At 42.0% G+C, this 21,460-nt stretch overlaps 1 protein-coding gene across 1 annotated transcript in view; it reads left to right on the top strand.

The window, feature by feature from the left end:
- FANCD2 (FA complementation group D2) overlaps window positions 1–21,460 on the top strand; it is a gene marked incomplete in the record, with an annotated part of 1,113,076 nt that overhangs the window by 537,500 nt on the left and 554,116 nt on the right. The window contains 2 exon segments of the mRNA XM_053689418.1: window positions 4,300–4,357; window positions 4,492–4,611. Of these exon segments, the coding sequence (XP_053545393.1) occupies window positions 4,300–4,357; window positions 4,492–4,611 (178 nt within the window).

Below are 21,460 nucleotides of genomic sequence, written 5' to 3'. Positions count from 1 at the left end.
AAGGAGGTGTTATCCACTCTGGATGATTGTGAGAATTTGATCATCCCAGAGAAACTATGTAAAATGGACAAGTTCCTAGAGGTCCCGGGGCCCCCAGAAGCTTTTCCTATACCCAAGCGGGTGGCGGACATTGTAAATAAAGAATGGGAAAGGCCCGGTATACCTTTCGTCCCTCCCCCCATATTTAAAAAATTGTTTCCCATGGTCGACCCCAGAAAGGACTTATGGCAGACAGTCCCCAAGGTCGAGGGGGCGGTTTCTACTTTAAACAAACGCACCACTATACCCATAGAAGATAGTTGTGCTTTTAAAGATCCTATGGATAAAAAATTAGGTTTGCTTAAAAAGATGTTTGTTCAGCAAGGTTACCTTCTACAACCAATTTCATGCATTGTCCCTGTCACTACAGCCGCGTGTTTCTGGTTCGATGAGCTAGAAAAGGCGATCGATAGTGATTCTCCTCCTTATGAGGAGATTATGGACAGAATCCGTGCTCTCAAATTGGCTAATTCTTTCACCCTAGACGCCACTTTGCAATTGGCTAGGTTAGCGGCGAAAAATTCTGGGTTTGCTATTGTGGCGCGCAGAGCGCTTTGGTTGAAATCTTGGTCAGCGGATGCGTCTTCCAAGAACAAATTGCTTAACATTCCTTTCAAGGGGAAAACGCTGTTTGGCCCTGACTTGAAAGAGATTATCTCTGATATCACTGGGGGTAAGGGCCACGCCCTTCCTCAGGATAGGTCTTTCAAGGCCAAAAATAAACCTAATTTTCGTCCCTTTCGTAGAAACGGACCAGCCCCAAGTGCTACGTCCTCTAAGCAAGAGGGTAATACTTCTCAAGCCAAGCCAGCCTGGAGACCAATGCAAGGCTGGAACAAGGGAAAGCAGGCCAAGAAGCCTGCCACTGCTACCAAGACAGCATGAAATGTTGGCCCCCGATCCGGGACCGGATCTGGTGGGGGGCAGACTCTCTCTCTTCGCTCAGGCTTGGGCAAGAGATGTTCTGGATCCTTGGGCACTAGAAATAGTCTCCCAAGGTTATCTTCTGGAATTCAAGGGGCCTCCCCCAAGGGGGAGGTTCCACAGGTCTCAATTGTCTTCAGACCACATAAAGAGACAGGCATTCTTACATTGTGTAGAAGACCTGTTAAAAATGGGAGTGATTCATCCTGTTCCATTAGGAGAACAAGGGATGGGGTTCTACTCCAATCTGTTCGTAGTTCCCAAAAAAGAGGGAACGTTCAGACCAATCTTGGATCTCAAGATCCTAAACAAGTTTCTCAAGGTTCCATCGTTCAAAATGGAAACTATTCGAACAATTCTTCCTTCCATCCAGGAAGGTCAATTCATGACCACGGTGGATTTAAAGGATGCGTATCTACATATTCCTATCCACAAGGAACATCATCGGTTCCTAAGGTTCGCATTCCTGGACAAGCATTACCAGTTCGTGGCACTTCCTTTCGGATTAGCCACTGCTCCAAGGATTTTCACAAAGGTACTAGGGTCCCTTCTAGCGGTACTAAGACCAAGGGGCATTGCAGTAGTACCTTACTTGGACGACATTCTGATTCAAGCGTCGTCCCTTCCTCAAGCAAAGGCTCTCACGGACATAGTCCTGGCCTTTCTCAGATCTCACGGATGGAAAGTGAACGTAGAAAAGAGTTCTCTATCTCCGTCAACAAGGGTTCCCTTCTTGGGAACAATAATAGACTCCTTAGAAATGAGGATTTTTCTGACAGAGGCCAGAAAAACAAAACTTCTAAACTCTTGTCAAACACTTCATTCCGTTCCTCTTCCTTCCATAGCGCAGTGCATGGAAGTAATAGGTTTGATGGTAGCGGCAATGGACATAGTTCCTTTTGCGCGCATTCATCTAAGACCATTACAACTGTGCATGCTCAGTCAGTGGAATGGGGACTATACAGACTTGTCTCCGACGATTCAAGTAAATCAGAGGACCAGAGACTCACTCCGTTGGTGGCTGTCCCTGGACAACCTGTCACAAGGGATGACCTTCCGCAGACCAGAGTGGGTCATTGTCACGACCGACGCCAGTCTGATGGGCTGGGGCGCGGTCTGGGGACCCCTGAAAGCTCAGGGTCTTTGGTCTCGGGAAGAATCTCTTCTACCGATAAATATTCTGGAACTGAGAGCGATATTCAATGCTCTCAAGGCTTGGCCTCAGCTAGCAAAGGCCAAGTTCATACGGTTTCAATCAGACAACTTGACGACTGTTGCGTACATCAACCATCAGGGGGGAACAAGGAGTTCCCTGGCGATGGAAGAAGTGACCAAAATCATTCAATGGGCGGAGACTCACTCCTGCCACCTGTCTGCAATCCACATTCCAGGAGTGGAAAATTGGGAAGCGGATTTTCTGAGTCGTCAGACATTACATCCGGGGGAGTGGGAACTCCATCCGGAAATCTTTGCCCAAATTACTCAATTGTGGGGCATTCCAGACATGGATCTGATGGCCTCTCGTCAGAACTTCAAGGTTCCTTGCTACGGGTCCAGATCCAGGGATCCCAAGGCGACTCTAGTAGATGCACTAGTAGCACCTTGGACCTTCAAACTAGCTTATGTATTCCCGCCGTTTCCTCTCATCCCCAGGCTGGTAGCCAGGATCAATCAGGAGAGGGCGTCGGTGATCTTGATAGCTCCTGCGTGGCCACGCAGGACTTGGTATGCAGATCTGGTGAATATGTCATCGGCTCCACCATGGAAGCTACCTTTGAGACGAGACCTTCTTGTTCAAGGTCCGTTCGAACATCCGAATCTGGTCTCACTCCAGCTGACTGCTTGGAGATTGAACGCTTGATCTTATCAAAACGAGGGTTCTCAGATTCTGTTATTGATACTCTTGTTCAGGCCAGAAAGCCTGTAACTAGAAAAATTTACCACAAAATATGGAAAAAATATATCTGTTGGTGTGAATCTAAAGGATTCCCTTGGAACAAGGTAAAGATTCCTAAGATTCTATCCTTTCTTCAAGAAGGATTGGAGAAAGGATTATCGGCAAGTTCCTTGAAGGGACAGATTTCTGCCTTGTCTGTGTTACTTCACAAAAAGCTGGCAGCTGTGCCAGATGTTCAAGCCTTTGTTCAGGCTCTGGTTAGAATCAAGCCTGTTTACAAACCTTTGACTCCTCCTTGGAGTCTCAACTTAGTTCTTTCAGTTCTTCAGGGGGTTCCGTTTGAACCCTTGCATTCCGTTGATATTAAGTTATTATCTTGGAAAGTTTTGTTTTTGGTTGCAATTTCTTCTGCTAGAAGAGTTTCAGAATTATCTGCTCTGCAGTGTTCTCCTCCTTATCTGGTTTTCCATGCAGATAAGGTGGTTTTACGTACTAAACCTGGTTTTCTTCCGAAAGTTGTTTCTAACAAAAACATTAACCAGGAGATAGTCGTGCCTTCTTTGTGTCCGAATCCAGTTTCAAAGAAGGAACGTTTGTTGCACAATTTGGATGTTGTTCGCGCTCTAAAATTCTATTTAGATGCTACAAAGGATTTTAGACAAACATCTTCCTTGTTTGTTGTTTATTCTGGTAAAAGGAGAGGTCAAAAAGCAACTTCTACCTCTCTCTCTTTTTGGATTAAAAGCATCATCAGATTGGCTTATGAGACTGCCGGACGGCAGCCTCCTGAAAGAATCACAGCTCATTCCACTAGGGCTGTGGCTTCCACATGGGCCTTCAAGAACGAGGCTTCTGTTGATCAGATATGTAGGGCAGCGACTTGGTCTTCACTGCACACTTTTACCAAATTTTACAAGTTTGATACTTTTGCTTCTTCTGAGGCTATTTTTGGGAGAAAGGTTTTGCAAACCGTGGTGCCTTCCATTTAGGTGACCTGATTTGCTCCCTCCCTTCATCCGTGTCCTAAAGCTTTGGTATTGGTTCCCACAAGTAAGGATGACGCCGTGGACCGGACACACCTATGTTGGAGAAAACAGAATTTATGTTTACCTGATAAATTACTTTCTCCAACGGTGTGTCCGGTCCACGGCCCGCCCTGGTTTTTTAATCAGGTCTGATAATTTATTTTCTTTAACTACAGTCACCACGGTATCATATGGTTTCTCCTATGCAAATATTCCTCCTTTACGTCGGTCGAATGACTGGGGTAGGCGGAGCCTAGGAGGGATCATGGGACCAGCTTTGCTGGGCTCTTTGCCATTTCCTGTTGGGGAAGAGAATATCCCACAAGTAAGGATGACGCCGTGGACCGGACACACCGTTGGAGAAAGTAATTTATCAGGTAAACATAAATTCTGTTTTTTCTTTGTTTCGTTTAGAAAAACACCAGGTAATAAAAATTCTGAAAATGCCCTCAGCACAGACATCTATAGACAGGTAAGTTTCACGTTATTTGGACTATATATTGTAGAAATATGCAATCGTATTTATGCCATCATCTCGACTTTATAGATTAAATACAGGGTCTTATTTCCTTTTTTATTTTTTTATTTATTTATTGGTGATCATAGGTTACAGCACTGCTTGAGTTAGTACGTACATGCAGTGAACAAATTCCGGAAGCAGCTGCTCTCTATTACGATGAGCTGGCCAGTCTGGTGGAGAAAAAGAACTTGGATCCGCAAGTCATGGTATGAATTGGTCATATATAAAATAAAGTTACAGCTATGTGCAGTTTAGCTTCCTTAGAAAGAAAGGTCACACGCTGTGAATGAAGCTAAAGGTAGGTTCACTAAGTTCCTTCTCAGATCTCTCCAAGGGACATGAAACCCAAAATATTTGTTTCATGATTTAGAATAGAGTATTTAATTTTAAACAACTTTTCAATTTACTTATATTATGAAATTTGCTTTTTTTGTCATGTATTCTTTGTTCAAGAGATACCTAGATAGGTAATGTGCACGTCTAGAGCACTACATGATAGGAAAAAGTGCTGCCATATAGGGCGGCAGACACACGCACGCTCCTGAGCTTACCTCACTGATTTTCAGCAAACGATATCAAGAGAAAACAAACATTTGATAATAAAAGTAAATTGGAAAGTTGTTTAAAATTAAATACTCTATCTGAAAATGTATGGGTTTCATGTCCCTTTCAGTTCATCTTTTGTGATATTGGTCCCATTCACTAAAGAACAGAGAAGTATATGAGCTTTAATGTATAAACTTGATAGAGCAGCATAGGAATTGTTGACGCTGGAGAGGTCTGTTAAATATATATACCCCAGACACCTATGCCTTTTTCTTTTTTTTTTTTTCTTTTGTCAGATTACAAAATTTATATATTTAGTGAATAAAATTTCTTAAAGTAAAAAGTCATGCAGTAGTCAGCTAATGTGTCTGGAATAAAGGATCTTTGTTTTAGTCCCTGCTATTTAAAATCACACATTTGATAAGGCTGTATCATTTCGACAAAATTCATGGAAAAGAATGGAAATTTTTATGCCCCTCCTAATATTAAAGTGATGGTAAACTCTCCCCTTTTTAAAAACAGATCCGGACTATGTTAGTGATACTTTAGCTGGAGTTTAATTCATCGGTTGTAATGAAATGCGCTATAACCAGTGGCATATTTAGGTTTTGTGCTGCCCGAGGCACTCTAAATTCCCCCCCCCCCAAAGGTTTTAGGCCTTTTCTTTCATGTAATTAACAAGAGTCCATGAGCTAGTGACGTATGGGATATACATTCCTACCAGGAGGGGCAAAGTTTCCCAAACCTTAAAATGCCTATAAATACACCCCTCACCACACCCACAAATCAGTTTTTACAAACTTTGCCTCCAAGGGAGGTGGTGAAGTAAGTTTGTGCTAGATTCTACGTTGATATGCGCTCCGCAGCAAGTTGGAGCCCGGTTTTCCTCTCAGCGTGCAGTGAATGTCAGAGGGATGTGAAGAGAGTATTGCCTATTGAATGCAGTGATCTCCTTCTACGGGGTCTATTTCATAAGGTTCTCTGTTATCGGTCGTAGAGATTCATCTCTTACCTCCCTTTTCAGATCGACGATATACTCTTATATTTACCATTACCTCTACTGATTTTCGTTTCAGTACTGGTTTGGCTTTCTACAAACATGTAGATGAGTGTCATGGGTTAAGTAAGTCTTATTTTCTGTGACACTCTAAGCTATGGTTGGGCACTTTATTTATAAAGTTCTAAATATATGTATTCAAACATTTATTTGCCTTGACTCAGAATGTTCAACTTTCCTTATTTTCAGACAGTCAGTTTCATATTTGGGATTATGCATTGAATTATCAATTTGACTTTTTTCCCTGTGGGCTGTTAGGCTCGCGGGGGCTGAAAATGCTTCATTTTATTGCGTCATTCTTGGCGCAGACTTTTTTGGCGCAAAAATTCTTTTCCGTTTCCGGCGTCATACGTGTCGCCGGAAGTTACGTCATTTTTTGACGTTATTTTGCGCCAAAAATGTCGGCGTTCCGGATGTGGCGTCATTTTTGGCGCCAAAAGCATTTAGGCGCCAAATAATGTGGGCGTCTTATTTGGGGCGTCGCTTTTGTCTCCACATTATTTCAGTCTCATTTTTCATTTGCTTCTGGTTGCTAGAAGCTTGATATTTGGCATTCTTTCCCATTCCTGAAACTGTCTTATAAGGAATTTGATCTATTTTGCTTTATATGTTGTTTTTTCTCTTACATATTGCAAGATGTCTCACGTTGCATCTGAGCCAGAAGATACTACAGGAAAATCACTGCCTGCTGGATCTACCAAAGCTAAGTGTATCTGCTGTAAATTTTTGGTAGCTATTCCTCCAGCTGTTGTTTGTAATAATTGTCATGACAAACTTGTTAAAGCAGATAATATTTCCTTTAGTAATGTACCATTGCCTGTTGCAGTTCCCTCAACATCTAAGGTGCAGAATGTTCCTGATAACATAAGAGATTTTGTTTCTGAATCCATAAAGAAGGCTTTGTCTGTTATTTCTCCTTCTAGTAAACGTAAAAAGTCTTTTAAATCTTCTCTCTCTACAGATGAATTTTTAAATGAACACCATCATTCTGATTCTTTGGACTCTTCTGGTTCAGAGGATTCTATCTCAGAGATTGATGCTGATAAATCTTCATATTTATTTAAGATGGAATTTATTCGCTCTTTACTTAAAGAAGTACTAATTGCTTTAGAAATAGAGGATTCTAGTCCTCTTGATACTAATTCTATACGTTTGGATAAGGTTTTTAAAGCTCCTGCGGTTATTCCAGAAGTTTTTCCTGTTCCTAATGCTATTTCTGCAGTGATTTCCAAAGAATGGGATAAATTGGGTAATTCATTTACTCCTTCTAAACGTTTTAAGCAATTATATCCTGTTCCGCCTGACAGGTTAGAATTTTGGGACAAAATCCCTAAAGTTGATGGGGCTATTTCTACCCTTGCTAAACGTACTACCATTCCTACGTCAGATGGTACCTCGTTTAAGGATCCTTTAGATAGAAAAATTGAATCCTTTCTAAGAAAAGCTTATCTGTGTTCAGGTAATCTTCTTAGACCTGCTATATCATTGGCTGATGTTGCTGCAGCTTCAACTTTTTGGTTGGAAACCCTAGCGCAACAAGTAGCAAATCGTGATTCTCATGATATTATTATTCTTCTCCAGCATGCTAATAATTTTATCTGTGATGCCATTTTTGATATTATTAGAGTTGATGTTAGGTTTATGTCTCTAGCTATCTTAGCCAGAAGAGCTTTATGGCTTAAGACTTGGAATGCTGATATGGCTTCTAAATCAACTCTACTTTCCATTTCTTTCCAGGGAAACAAATTATTTGGTTCTCAGTTGGATTCTATTATTTCAACTGTTACTGGTGGGAAAGGAACTTTTTTACCACAGGATAAAAAATCTAAAGGTAAAAACAGGGCTAACAATCGTTTTCGTTCCTTTCGTTTCAACAAAGAACAAAAGCCTGATCCTTCGTCCTCAGGAGCAGTTTCAGTTTGGAAACCATCTCCAGTCTGGAATAAATCCAAGCCTGCTAGAAAGGCAAAGCCTGCTTCTAAGTTCACATGAAGGTACGGCCCTCATTCCAGTTCAGCTGGTAGGGGGCAGGTTACGTTTTTTCAAAGAAATTTGGATCAATTCTGTTCACAATCTTTGGATTCAGAACATTGTTTCAGAAGGGTACAGAATTGGTTTCAAGATGAGACCTCCTGCAAAGAGATTTTTTCTTTCCCGTGTCCCAGTAAATCCAGTGAAAGCTCAAGCATTTCTGAATTGTGTTTCAGATCTAGAGTTGGCTGGAGTAATTATGCCAGTTCCAGTTCCGGAACAGGGGATGGGGTTTTATTCAAATCTCTTCATTGTACCAAAGAAGGAGAATTCCTTCAGACCAGTTCTGTATCTAAAATTATTGAATCGTTATGTAAGGATACCAACGTTCAAGATGGTAACTGTAAGGACTATATTGCCTTTTGTTCAGCAAGGGAATTATATGTCCACAATAGATTTACAGGATGCATATCTGCATATTCCGATTCATCCAGATCATTTTCAGTTCCTGAGATTCTCTTTTCTAGACAAGCATTACCAATTTGTGGCTCTACCGTTTGGCCTTGCTACAGCTCCAAGAATTTTCACAAAGATTCTCGGTGCCCTTCTGTCTGTAATCAGAGAACAGGGTATTGTGGTATTTCCTTATTTGGACGATATCTTGGTACTTGCTCAGTCTTTACATTTAGCAGAGTCTCATACGAATCGACTTGTGTTGTTTCTTCAAGATCATGGTTGGAGGATCAATTTACCAAAAAGTTCTTTGATTCCTCAAACAAGGGTAACCTTTCTGGGTTTCCAGATAGATTCAGTGTCCATGACTCTGTCTTTAACAGACAAGAGACGTCTAAAATTGATTACAGCTTGTCGAAACCTTCAGTCTCAATCATTCCCTTCGGTAGCCTTATGCATGGAAATTCTAGGTCTTATGACTGCTGCATCGGACGCGATCCCCTTTGCTCGTTTTCACATGCGACCTCTTCAGCTCTGTATGCTGAACCAATGGTGCAGGGATTACACGAAGATATATCAATTAATATCTTTAAAACCGATTGTTCGACACTCTCTAACGTGGTGGACAGATCACCATCGTTTAATTCAGGGGGCTTCTTTTGTTCTTCCGACCTGGACTGTAATTTCAACAGATGCAAGTCTCACAGGTTGGGGAGCTGTGTGGGGATCTCTGACGGCACAGGGAGTTTGGGAATCTCAGGAGGTGAGATTACCGATCAATATTTTGGAACTCCGTGCAATTTTCAGAGCTCTTCAGTTTTGGCCTCTTCTGAAGAGAGAATCGTTCATTTGTTTTCAGACAGACAATGTCACAACTGTGGCATACATCAATCATCAAGGAGGGACTCACAGTCCTCTGGCTATGAAAGAAGTATCTCGAATTTTGGTTTGGGCGGAATCCAGCTCCTGTCTAATCTCTGCGGTTCATATCCCAGGTGTAGACAATTGGGAAGCGGATTATCTCAGTCGCCAAACGTTGCATCCGGGCGAATGGTCTCTTCACCCAGAAGTATTTCTTCAGATTGTTCAAATGTGGGGGCTTTCAGAGATAGATCTGATGGCCTCTCATCTAAACAAGAAACTTCCCAGGTATCTGTCCAGATCCCGGGATCCTCAGGCGGAGGCAGTGGATGCATTATCACTTCCTTGGAAGTATCATCCTGCCTATATCTTTCCGCCTCTAGTTCTTCTTCCAAGAGTAATCTCCAAGATTCTGAGGGAATGCTCGTTTGTTCTGCTAATAGCTCCGGCATGGCCTCACAGGTTTTGGTATGCGGATCTTGTCCGGATGGCATCTTGCCAACCATGGACTCTTCCGTTAAGACCAGACCTTCTGTCGCAAGGTCCTTTTTTCCATCCGGATCTGAAATCCTTAAATTTAAAGGTATGGAGATTGAACGCTTGATTCTTAGTCAAAGAGGTTTCTCTGACTCTGTGATTGATACTATGTTACAGGCTCGTAAATCTGTATCTAGAGAGATATATTATAGAGTCTGGAAGACTTATATTTCTTGGTGTCTTACTCATCATTTTTCTTGGTATTCTTTTAGAATTCCGAGAATATTACAATTTCTTCAGGATGGTTTAGATAAGGGTTTGTCCGCAAGTTCCTTGAAAGGACAAATCTCTGCTCTTTCTGTTCTTTTTCACAGAAAGATTGCTATTCTTCCTGATATTCATTGTTTTGTACAAGCTTTGGTTCGTATAAAACCTGTCATTAAGTCAATTTCTCCTCCATGGAGTTTGAATTTGGTTCTGGGAGCTCTTCAAGCTCCTCCGTTTGAACCTATGCATTCATTGGACATTAAATTGCTTTCTTGGAAAGTTTTGTTCCTTTTGGCCATCTCTTCTGCCAGAAGAGTTTCTGAATTATCTGCTCTTTCTTGTGAGTCTCCTTTTCTGATTTTTCATCAGGATAAGGCGGTGTTGCGAACTTCTTTTGAATTTTTACCTAAGGTTGTGAATTCCAACAACATTAGTAGAGAAATCGTGGTTCCTTCATTATGTCCTAATCCTAAGAATTCTAAGGAGAAATCGTTACATTCTTTGGATGTTGTTAGAGCTTTGAAATATTATGTTGAAGCTACTAAATCTTTCCGAAAGACTTCTAGTCTATTTGTCATCTTTTCTGGTTCTAGAAAAGGCCAGAAAGCTTCTGCCACTTCTTTGGCATCCTGGTTGAAATCTTTAATTCATCTTGCCTATGTTAAATCGGGTAAGACTCCGCCTCAGAGGATTACAGCTCATTCTACTAGGTCAGTTTCTACTTCCTGGGCGTTTAGGAATGAAGCTTCAGTTGATCAGATTTGCAAAGCAGCGACTTGGTCCTCTTTGCATACTTTTACTAAATTCTACCATTTTGATGTATTCTCTTCTTCTGAAGCAGTTTTTGGTAGAAAGGTACTTCAGGCAGTGGTTTCGGTTTGAATCTTCTGCTTATGTTTTTCATTAAACTTTATTTTGGGTGTGGATTATTTTCAGCAGGAATTGGCTGTCTTTATTTTATCCCTCCCTCTCTAGTGACTCTTGTGTGGAAAGATCCACATCTTGGGTATTCATTATCCCATACGTCACTAGCTCATGGACTCTTGTTAATTACATGAAAGAAAACATAATTTATGTAAGAACTTACCTGATAAATTCATTTCTTTCATATTAACAAGAGTCCATGAGGCCCACCCTTTTTTGTGGTGGTTATGATTTTTTTGTATAAAGCACAATTATTCCAATTCCTTATTTTATATGCTTCGCACTTTTTTTCTTATCACCCCACTTCTTGGCTATTCGTTAAACTGATTTGTGGGTGTGGTGAGGGGTGTATTTATAGGCATTTTAAGGTTTGGGAAACTTTGCCCCTCCTGGTAGGAATGTATATCCCATACGTCACTAGCTCATGGACTCTTGTTAATATGAAAGAAATGAATTTATCAGGTAAGTTCTTACATAAATTATGTTTTTTCCCCCTTAATATTTTTTTGGGTCAGTGTGTAAAATGTTTTTTTGTTTGTTTTTTCATAACAATTCAAAAGAAAATGGCTAGCAAAACACTTGCATACAGGTGGGTTGAATTGCATGCATATCATACCATTTTCTCCCTAAAAGAAGGGAGAGAAAAGAAGGGGAGGGGAGAAAAGGGAGAAGAGAGAGAGAAGAGAAAAGGGGGGCGGGAAAGAAGGGAGGGAAATAAAGGAGTGAAAGAAATAAGGGAGGTAGTTGAGAAAGGAAGGGAGGGAGAAAGGGAAAGGAGAAAGAAGGGAGGAAAAGAAGAATACACTTTGAAACAATCACTGCCCTTCACATGCAACAACATACAGTAATTACCATCATTCAAGTAATTAAACTTTTTAAGTCTCCATTTACTTTTTACTCCATGGGTTCATGAATGCAGAGAAAGCTAGCTATTAGTAGCTAACATACATTAGCGCTGAGAGTTTATGATTAGACATCACATGAATGCAGAGAGAGCTAGCTATTAGTAACTAACATACATTAGCGCTGAGAGTTTATGATATGACATCACATGAATGCAGAGAAAGCTAGCTATTAGTAGCTAACATACATTAGCGCTGAGAGTTTATGATAAGACATCACATGAATGCAGAGAAAGCTAGCTATTAGTAGCTAACATACATTAGCACTGAGAGTTTATGATTAGACATCACATGAATGCAGAGAAAGCTAGCTATTAGTAGCTAACATACATTAGCGCTGAGAGTTTATGATTAGACATCACAAGCTGATCTAAGCAGTGCACAGACGCATCCAGTCTGTTAGTTACTAAGACCTGCAATAAGCACTGCGCTCGCAGATCCACCACAGCTGACAAGGGGAGGCAGCATATCAGCACAAGGTCTTCTCCTCCAGCCTCGGGTTGTAAGCATATCCCCGGGCAACGGTTTAAAGGAGCACTGTCTGTGAAGAGCGCCCTTTATCAGCGCACGTGCCTTGTCTTCTCTGTAAATGCCTGCACTTTATTGCTCACTGTACTGTGTGCTGGCTTTTAAAGAGAGGATAGGGCAGATATGCTGCCCCTCTCAAATCTGCTGCGCTAGGCATCGGCCTTGTTGGCCTAGGCCATAATATGCCCCTGGCTATAACTTACTTTCTTTCCTAGGACATGGAGTCCACAACGTCATTCCAATTACTAGTGGAATATTCAACTCCTGGAAGAGGCAGAGAGCACCCCAGCAAAGCTGTTAAGTGTAACTTCCCTTACCCATAATCCGCAGTCATTCTCTTTGCCTCTGTCAAAGGTTGTGCGAAGTTGGTGCCTGAAGATTATAATCCTTTTATGGGTACTTTTCCCTGCAAGCAAGGATTGGGGTTTTAGCTGTGTCCACGTCAATCTCTTCAGTAAGAGTAGTGGTGGCTTTTAACCATTTAAAAGGCGGAGAGGCAGTCCTTGCTTTTATTTTAACATTTTGCTTCCCCTTTGAAATAAGCCAGAGTTGGTTACTCTGTTCTTTTCTTTTACAAAGATATGACGAGTCCACGGATTTCATCCTTGTGGGATATTAACCTCCTGCTAACAGGAAGTGGCAAAGAGCACCACAGCAGAGCTGTATATATAGCCCTTCCCCTCCACCTCTAGCCATTCTCTTTGCCTGTGTTATACTAGGAAGACATGGTAAAGTGAAGTGTAAGTTTTAGTTTCTTCAATCAAGGTTTTTTTATTTTAAATGGTACCGGTGCATACTATTTTCCTCAGGGGGATATGGAAGAAGATTTCTGCCCTGAGGTTGATGATCTTAGCATTTGTAACTAAGATCCACGCTGGTTCCCACAAAGACTTCTGAAGGTAACCATGAGACATCTTCAGTGTGGAGACCGGTTTCATGCTACAAGCAGCATTAAGGTATGTGCAGCCTTTTTTTCTGAGGAGACTTGGTGTATCAGAACTGGCTGGCATTATTTCCCTATATGGGAATGGGGTAAGCAGTAAATCCTATTATAAGAGGGATATTACTAGAGTCCCTATATTATATTGTTCTTTAGTTGATATTTGGGCATTATGTGACATGGGAGACAATGTTAAAAACGATGTGTTACGTTTTTTTTTTTTTTTGGCATTTAAAACTTGTTTGTTTTATGTTTGAGGGTTGTAATTCTGTGTATACTTTTACTCTGGTGCAAAACCGCACTTCCATGTGGTTTTGTTTGGGCCTACTCTGACTTTGACCTTAAGGGGCGGAGCTTAGTTTTGCACGCTCAGATGCACACTTCCTTCAAGCTAAGCAGCAGCAAGCAGTAACTCGGAAGGCTCCTGGACTGTGTAGCTGGTCTGAAGGGTTGGAAACTTGTTTCGAAGTACACTGGGGGCAGGTAGGCGCCACAGCAGAGCTGTGGTGAGGTGCAGAGGGTATTTCTCTTAAGTGTTTTCAGTCCACGGGTCATCCATTACTTATGGGATATATTCTCCTTCCCAACAGGAAGTTGCAAGAGGATCACCCAAGCAGAGCTGCTATATAGCTCCTCCCCTCACATGTCATATCCAGTCATTCTCTTGCAACCCTCAACAAAGAAGGAGGTCGCGAGAGGAGCTGGAGTTTTTACTTAACTATTCTTCAATCAAAAGTTTATTTTAAATGGCACCGGAGTGTGCTGTTTTTCTATCTCAGGCAGTATTTGGAAGAAGAAACTGCCTGCATTTTTTTTCTATGATCTTAGCAGGCGTAACTAAGATCCACTGGCTGTTCTCGACATTCTGAGGAGTGGGGTAACTTCAGAAACTGGGAATAGCATGCGGGGTCCTCCGCAAATGAGGTATGTGCAGTACTTTATTTTCTGGGAATGGAATTGACTAAGAAAATACTGCTGTTACCGTATGATGTAAGTACAGCCTTAAATGCAGTAGTGGCAACTGGTATCAAGCTGATAAATGTATGCGCAGTCTAGTTATTTTCTAGGGACTAGAATTTGACTGAGAAAATACTGTTAAAACTGAAATAATACTTAAGCCTTATCTGCAGTGGTAGCGACTGGTAGCAGGCTTAGTGATAGCTTTGCATGACATTGGAAAATGTTGTTTTTTTAATAAAACGTTTACTGGCATGTTATTCGTTTTTGTGAGGTACTTTGGTGATAAATCGCTTTGGGCATGATTTTTTTCCACATGGCTAACATATTTTTCTGCATGGAAACCGTTATATCAGGGCTCCCACTGTTGTGATAGGAGTGGGAGGGACCTTGTTTTAGCGCCTTGTTGTGCAGTTAAAATTCTTGCACAGTCTTCCTGCTTCTTCCTCCTTGATCCAGGACGTCTCTAGAGAGCTCAGGGGTCTGCAAAATTCATTTGTGAGGGAGGTAATCAGTCACAGCAGATCTGTGACAGTGTGCTGACTGTGATTAAAAGCGTTAAATCTTAATTGATATCTGTTTTATCCGTTTTGGGTATTGAGGGGTTAATCATCCTTTTGCTAATGGGTGCAATCCTCTGCTAATAATACACTTCTTGTTAAGAATTGTTTAATTATATCTGTATTTTTGAAGCGCTGCAGCGTTTTTTATATTGCTTGTAAACTTATTGAAAGTGATTTCCAAGCTTGCTAGTTTCATTGCTAAGTCTGTTTAAACATGTCTGATTCAGAGGAAACTGTTTGTTCATCATGTTCAAAAGCCAATGTGGAGCCCAATAGAACGATGTGTACCAATTGTATTGATATTGCTTTGAATAAAAGTCAATCTGTACCGATAAAGAAACTATCACCAGACAACGAGGGGGAAGTTATGCCGCCTAACTCTCCTCACGTGTCAGTACCTGCGTCTCCCGCTCGGGAGATGCGTAGGATTGAGACGCCAAGTACATCTAGGCCCTTACAAATCACTTTACATGATATGGCTAATGTTATGAAAGAAGTATTATATAATATGCCCGAATTAAGGGGTAAACGCGATAACTCTGGGTTAAGGACAGAGCGCGCTGATGACACGAGAGCCATGTCTGATACTGCGTCACAATTTGCAGAACATGAGGACGGTGAGCTTCATTCTGTCGGTGACGGTTCTGATCCGGGGAGACCGGATTCAGAAATTTCAAATTTTAAATTTAAGCTTGAGAACCTCCGTGTGTTACTAGGGGAGGTATTAGCGGCTCTGAATGATTGCGACACGGTGGCAATTCCAGAGAAATTGTGTAGGTTGGATAGATACTATGCGGTACCGGTGTGTACTGACGTTTTTCCTATACCAAAAAGACTTACAGAAATTATTAGTAAGGAGTCGGATAGACCCGGTGTGCCTTTTTCCCCTCCCCCGATATTTAGAAAAATGTTCCCTATAGACGCCACCACACGAGACTTATGGCAGACGGTCCCTAAGGTGGAGGGAGCAGTTTCTACGTTAGCCAAGCGTACCACTATCCCGGTGGAGGATAGCTGTGCTTTCTCAGATCCAATGGATAAAAAATTAGAGGGTTATCTTAAGAAAATGTTTGTTCAACAGGGTTTTATATTGCAGCCTCTTGCATGCATTGCGCCTGTCACGGCTGCAGCGGCATTCTGGTTTGAGTCTCTGGAAGAGGCGATTCGCACAGAGCCGTTGGATGAGGCTTTGAGCAAAGTTAGAACCCTTAAGCAAGCTAATGCGTTTGTTTCAGATGCCGTAGTACATCTAACCAAACTTACGGCTAAAAATTCCGGATTCGCCATACAGGCGCGCAGAGCGCTCTGGCTTAAATCCTGGTCAGCGGATGTAACTTCCAAGTCTAAGCTACTTAACATTCCTTTCAAAGGGCAGACCTTATTCGGGCCCGGCTTGAAGGAAATTATTGCTGACATTACGGGAGGTAAGGGCCACGCCCTTCCTCAGGACAGGGCCAAACCAAAGGCCAAACAGTCTAATTTTCGTGCCTTTCGTAACTTCAAGGCAGGAGCAGCATCGACTTCCTCTGCTCCAAAACAGGAAGAAACTACTGCTCGTTACAGACAGGGTTGGAAAAGCAACCAGTCATGGAACAAGGGCAAGCAGGCCAGAAAGCCTACTCCCGCCCCTAAGACAGCATGAAGACAGGGCCCCCTATCCGGAGACGGATTTAGTGGGGGGCAGACTTTCTCTCTTTGCCCAGGCTTAGGCAAGAGATGTGCAGGATCCCTGGACGTTAAAGATTATATCTCAGGGATACCTTCTGGATTTCAAAACCTCTCCTCCACAAGGGAGGTTCCATCTTTCGAGGTTATCGACAAACCTAGTAAAGAGAGAGGCATTTCTACAATGTGTACAAGACCTCTTAATCATGGGAGTGATCCACTCAGTTCCGCGATCGGAACAGGGACAAGGATTTTACTCAAATCTATTTGTGGTTCCCAAAAAAGAGGGAACCTTCAGACCAATCTTGGACTTAAAGATCTTAAACAAATTCCTAAGGGTACCATCGTTCAAGATGGAAACCATTTGAACCATCCTACCCATGATCCAAGAGGGTCAATATATGACCACGGTGGACTTAAAGGATGCTTACCTTCATATACGGATTCATAAAGATCATTATCGGTACCTAAGGTTTGCCTTTCTAGACAGGCATTACCAGTTTGTGGCTCTTCCTTTCGGGTTAGCCACGGCCCCGAGAATTTTTACGAAGGTTCTGGGCTCACTTCTGGCGGTACTAAGACCACGAGGCATAGCGGTGGCTCCGTACCTAGACGACATTCTGATACAAGCGTCAAGTTTTCAGAATGCAAAGTCTCATACAGAGATAGTTCTAGCATTTCTGAGGTCGCATGGGTGGAAAGTGAACGTGGAAAAGAGTTCTCGGTTACCACTCACAAGGGTTCCTTTTCTAGGGACTCTTATAGATTCTGTAGAGATGAAGATTTACCTGACGGAGTCCAGGTTATCAAAGATTCTCAATGCTTGCCGTGTCCTTCATTCCTTTCCAAGCCCATCAGTAGCTCAGTGCATGGAGGTAATCGGCTTAATGGTCGCGGCAATGGACATAGTGCCATTTGCGTGCCTGCATCTCAGACCGCTGCAACTATGCATGCTCAGTCAATGGAACGGGGATTACTCAGATCTGTCCCTTTTGCTAAATCTGGACCAGGAGACCAGAGATTCTCTTCTCTGGTGGTTGTCACCGGTTCATCTGTCCTAAGGAATGACCTTTCGCAGACCAGATTGGACGATTGTAACAACGGATGCCAGCCTTCTAGGCTGGGGAGCAGTCTGGAATTCCCTGAAGGCTCAGGGATCGTGGACTCAGGAGGAGAAACTCCTCCCAATAAACATTCTAGAATTAAGAGCAATATTCAATGCTCTTCTAGCTTGGCCTCAGTTAGCAAAACTGAGGTTCATCAGATTTCAGTCGGACAATATCACGACTGTGGCTTACATCAATCATCAAGGGGGAACCAGGAGTTCCCTAGCGATGTTGGAAGTCTCGAAGATAATTCGCTGGGCAGAGTCTCACTCTTGCCACCTGTCAGTGATTTACATCCCAGGCGTAGAGAATTGGGAGGCGGATTTCCTAAGTCGCCAGGCTTTTCATCCGGGAGAGTGGGAACTTCACCCGGAGGTATTTGCTCAACTGATTCGTTGTTGGGGCGAACCGGATCTGGATCTCATGGCATCTCGCCAGAATGCGAAGCTTCCTTGTTATGGATCCAGGTCCAGGGACCCGGGAGCGGTGCTGGTAGATGCATTAGCAGCCCCTTGGGTTTTCAACATAGCTTATGTGTTTCCACCATTTCCGTTGCTAACTCGGCTGATTGCCAGGATCAAACAGGAGAGGGCATCGGTAATTCTGATAGCGCCTGCGTGGCCACGCAGGACCTGGTATGCAGACCTAGTGGACATGTCGTCCTGTCCACCATGGTCTCTTCCTCTGAGGCAGGACCTTCTAATTCAGGGTCCTTTCAACCATCCAAACCTAATTTCTCTGAGGCTGACTGCCTGGAAATTGAACGCTTGATTCTATCAAAGCGTGGGTTTTCGGATTCGGTTATTGATACATTAATACAGGCTCGGAAACCTGTGACCAGAAAAATTTACCATAAGATATGGCGTAAATATTTATATTGGTGCGAATCCAAGAGTTACTCATGGAGTAAGGTTAGGATTCCTAGGATATTAGCTTTTCTACAAGAGGGTTTAGAAAAGGGTTTATCCGCTAGTCCGCTAAAGGGACAGATTTCAGCTCTGTCTATTCTTTTACACAAACGTCTGGCAGAGAATCCAGACGTCCAGGCCTTTTGTCAGGCTTTGGCTAGAATTAAGCCTGTGTTTAAAGCTGTTGCTCCTCCGTGGAGCTTAAACTTGGCTCTTAAAGTTCTTCAGGGTGTTCCGTTTGAACCCCTTCATTCCATTGATATTAAGCTTTTATCTTGGAAAGTTTTGTTTTTGATGGCTATTTCCTCGGCTCGAAGAGTCTCTGAGTTATCTGCCTTACATTGTGATTCTCCTTATCTGATCTTTCATTCAGACAAGGTAGTACTGCGTACTAAACCTGGGTTTTTGCCTAAGGTTGTTTCTAACAGGAATATCAATCAAGAGATTGTTGTTCCATCATTATGTCCTAATCCTTCTTCAAAAGAAGGAACGTCTTTTGCATAATCTAGACGTGGTCCTTGCTCTGAAGTTCTACTTACAGGCAACTAAAGATTTTAGACAAACTTCTTCTCTGTTTGTCGTTTACTCTGGACAGAGGAGAGGTCAGAAGGCTTCGGCTACCTCTCTCTCTTTTTGGCTTCGTAGCATAATACGTTTAGCCTATGAGACTGCTGGACAGCAGCCTCCTGAAAGAATTACAGCTCATTCCACTAGAGCTGTGGCTTCCACCTGGGCCTTTAAGAATGAGGCCTCTGTTGAACAGATTTGCAAGGCTGCAACTTGGTCTTCACTTCATACTTTTTCCAAATTTTACAAATTTGACACTTTCGCTTCTTCGGAGGCTGGTTTTGGGAGAAAGGTTCTACAGGCAGTGGTTCCTTCTGTTTAATGTTCCTGCCTTGTCCCTCCCATCATCCGTGTACTTAGCTTTGGTATTGGTATCCCATAAGTAATGGATGACCCGTGGACTGAACACACTTATGCTTACCTGATAAATTTATTTCTCTTGTAGTGTGTTCAGTCCACGGCCCGCCCTGTCTTTTTAAGGCAGGTTCTAAATTTTAAAATTATAACTCCAGTCACCACTGCACCTTATAGTTTCTCCTTTCTCGTCTTGTTTCGGTCGAATGACTGGATATGACATGTGAGGGGTGGAGCTATATAGCAGCTCTGCTTGGGTGATCCTCTTGCAACTTCCTGTTGGGAAGGAGAATATATCCCATAAGTAATGGATGACCCGTGGACTGAACACACTACAAGAGAAATAAATTTATCAGGTAAGCATAAATTATGTTTTTTATCTATCTTTTGATTAATAGTTGATATTAGTACTTCTAAAGCCTCATTTCTGCCCTTGCTTCTGGGTGTAGTAATTTTTGGATTAACCAGCAATATTTAGTCAAATTTGGGGTTAATTTAATGTTTTTTTGAGCATTTTGGAAAAATGTTCACCTTTTTCTTCTTAAAGGCACAGTACACGTTTTTTAAAATGTTTATTTTTTTGCAATAAATAAGTGTTTAAACGACTTTTGTGGTACTACTAGTCTGTTCAACATGTCTGACATTGAGGTTTTTCATTGTTCTATGTGTTTAGAAGTCATTGTGCAACCCCCTCTTTCATTGTGTAGCTTTTGTACTGAAAGGGCTTTACAATGTAAAAAGGATATTTTAAATAAAGAAATTGTGCCTATGGATAATTCTCAGTCTGAAGAGAATCAGGATATGCCATCTAATTCTCCCCAAGTGTCACAACCTTTTACGCCCACACAAGCGACGCCTAGTACTTCTAGTGCGTCTAATTCTTTTACTCTGCAGGAGATGGCTGCAGTTATGTCAACTACCCTTACAGAGGTATTGTCTAAATTACCAGTTTTGCAGGGTAAACGCAGTAGGTCAAGTATTAATGTAAATACTGAATCCACTGATGCTTTATTAGCTATTTCTGATGTTCCCTCACAGTGCTCTGAGTTGGGGATCAGGGAATTACTGTCTGAGGGTGAAATTTCTGTTTCAGGGAATGTTTTGCCTCAGACAGATTCGGATGCTATGTCATTTAAATTTAAGCTTGAACACCTCCGCCTGTTACTTAGGGAGGTTTTAGTGACTCTGGATGATTGTGATCCTATTGTGATTCCTCCAGAGAAGTTGTGTTAAATAGATAAATATTTGGAAGTTCCTACTTACACTGATGTTTTTCCGGTTTCTAAGAGAATTTCGGAAATTATTAGAAAGGAATGGGATAGACCAGGTATACCGTTTTCTCCCTCTCCTAATTTTAAGAAAATGTTTCCCATATCTGATACCATTCGGGACTCATGGCAAATGGTCCCTAAGGTAGAGGGAGCTATATCTTCCCTAGCTAAGCGTACTACTATACCAACTGAGGATAGTTGTGCTTTTAAGGACCCTATGGATAAGAAGTTAGAGCGTTTACTAAAGAAATTATTTGTAAATCAGGGGTTTCTTTTGCAACCTACGGCTTGCATTGTTCCAGTAACTACTGCAGCAGCTTTTTGGTTTGAGGCTCTAGAAGAGTCTCTTAAGGTTGAGACTCCGTTAGATGACATCTTAGATAGAATTAAAGCTCTTAAGCTAGCTAATTCTTTTATTACTGATGCCGCTTTTCAAATTGCTAAATTAGCGGCAAAAAATGCAGGGTTTGCTATTTTAGCACGTAGAGCATTATGGCTTAAATCTTGGTCTGCTGATGTGTCATCAATACATAAGCTTTTAGCCATTCCCTTTAAAGGTAAGACCCTTTTTGGGCCAGATTTGAAGGAAATCATTTCTGATATTACAGGAGGTAAGGGTTATGCCCTACCTCAGGATAAGTTGGTTAAAATGAGGGGTAAACCGAATAATTTTTGTTCCTTTCGGAACTTTAAAGGAGGACCCCCTGCTTCATCTTCGTCTTCAAAGCAGGAAGGGAA

This window comes from Bombina bombina, chromosome 7, assembly GCF_027579735.1.
Source record: "Bombina bombina isolate aBomBom1 chromosome 7, aBomBom1.pri, whole genome shotgun sequence".
Lineage (NCBI taxonomy): Eukaryota > Metazoa > Chordata > Amphibia > Anura > Bombinatoridae > Bombina > Bombina bombina.
The sequence above is the reverse complement of the archived record's forward strand: the minus strand, read 5'-3'. Positions and strand labels throughout refer to the sequence as shown.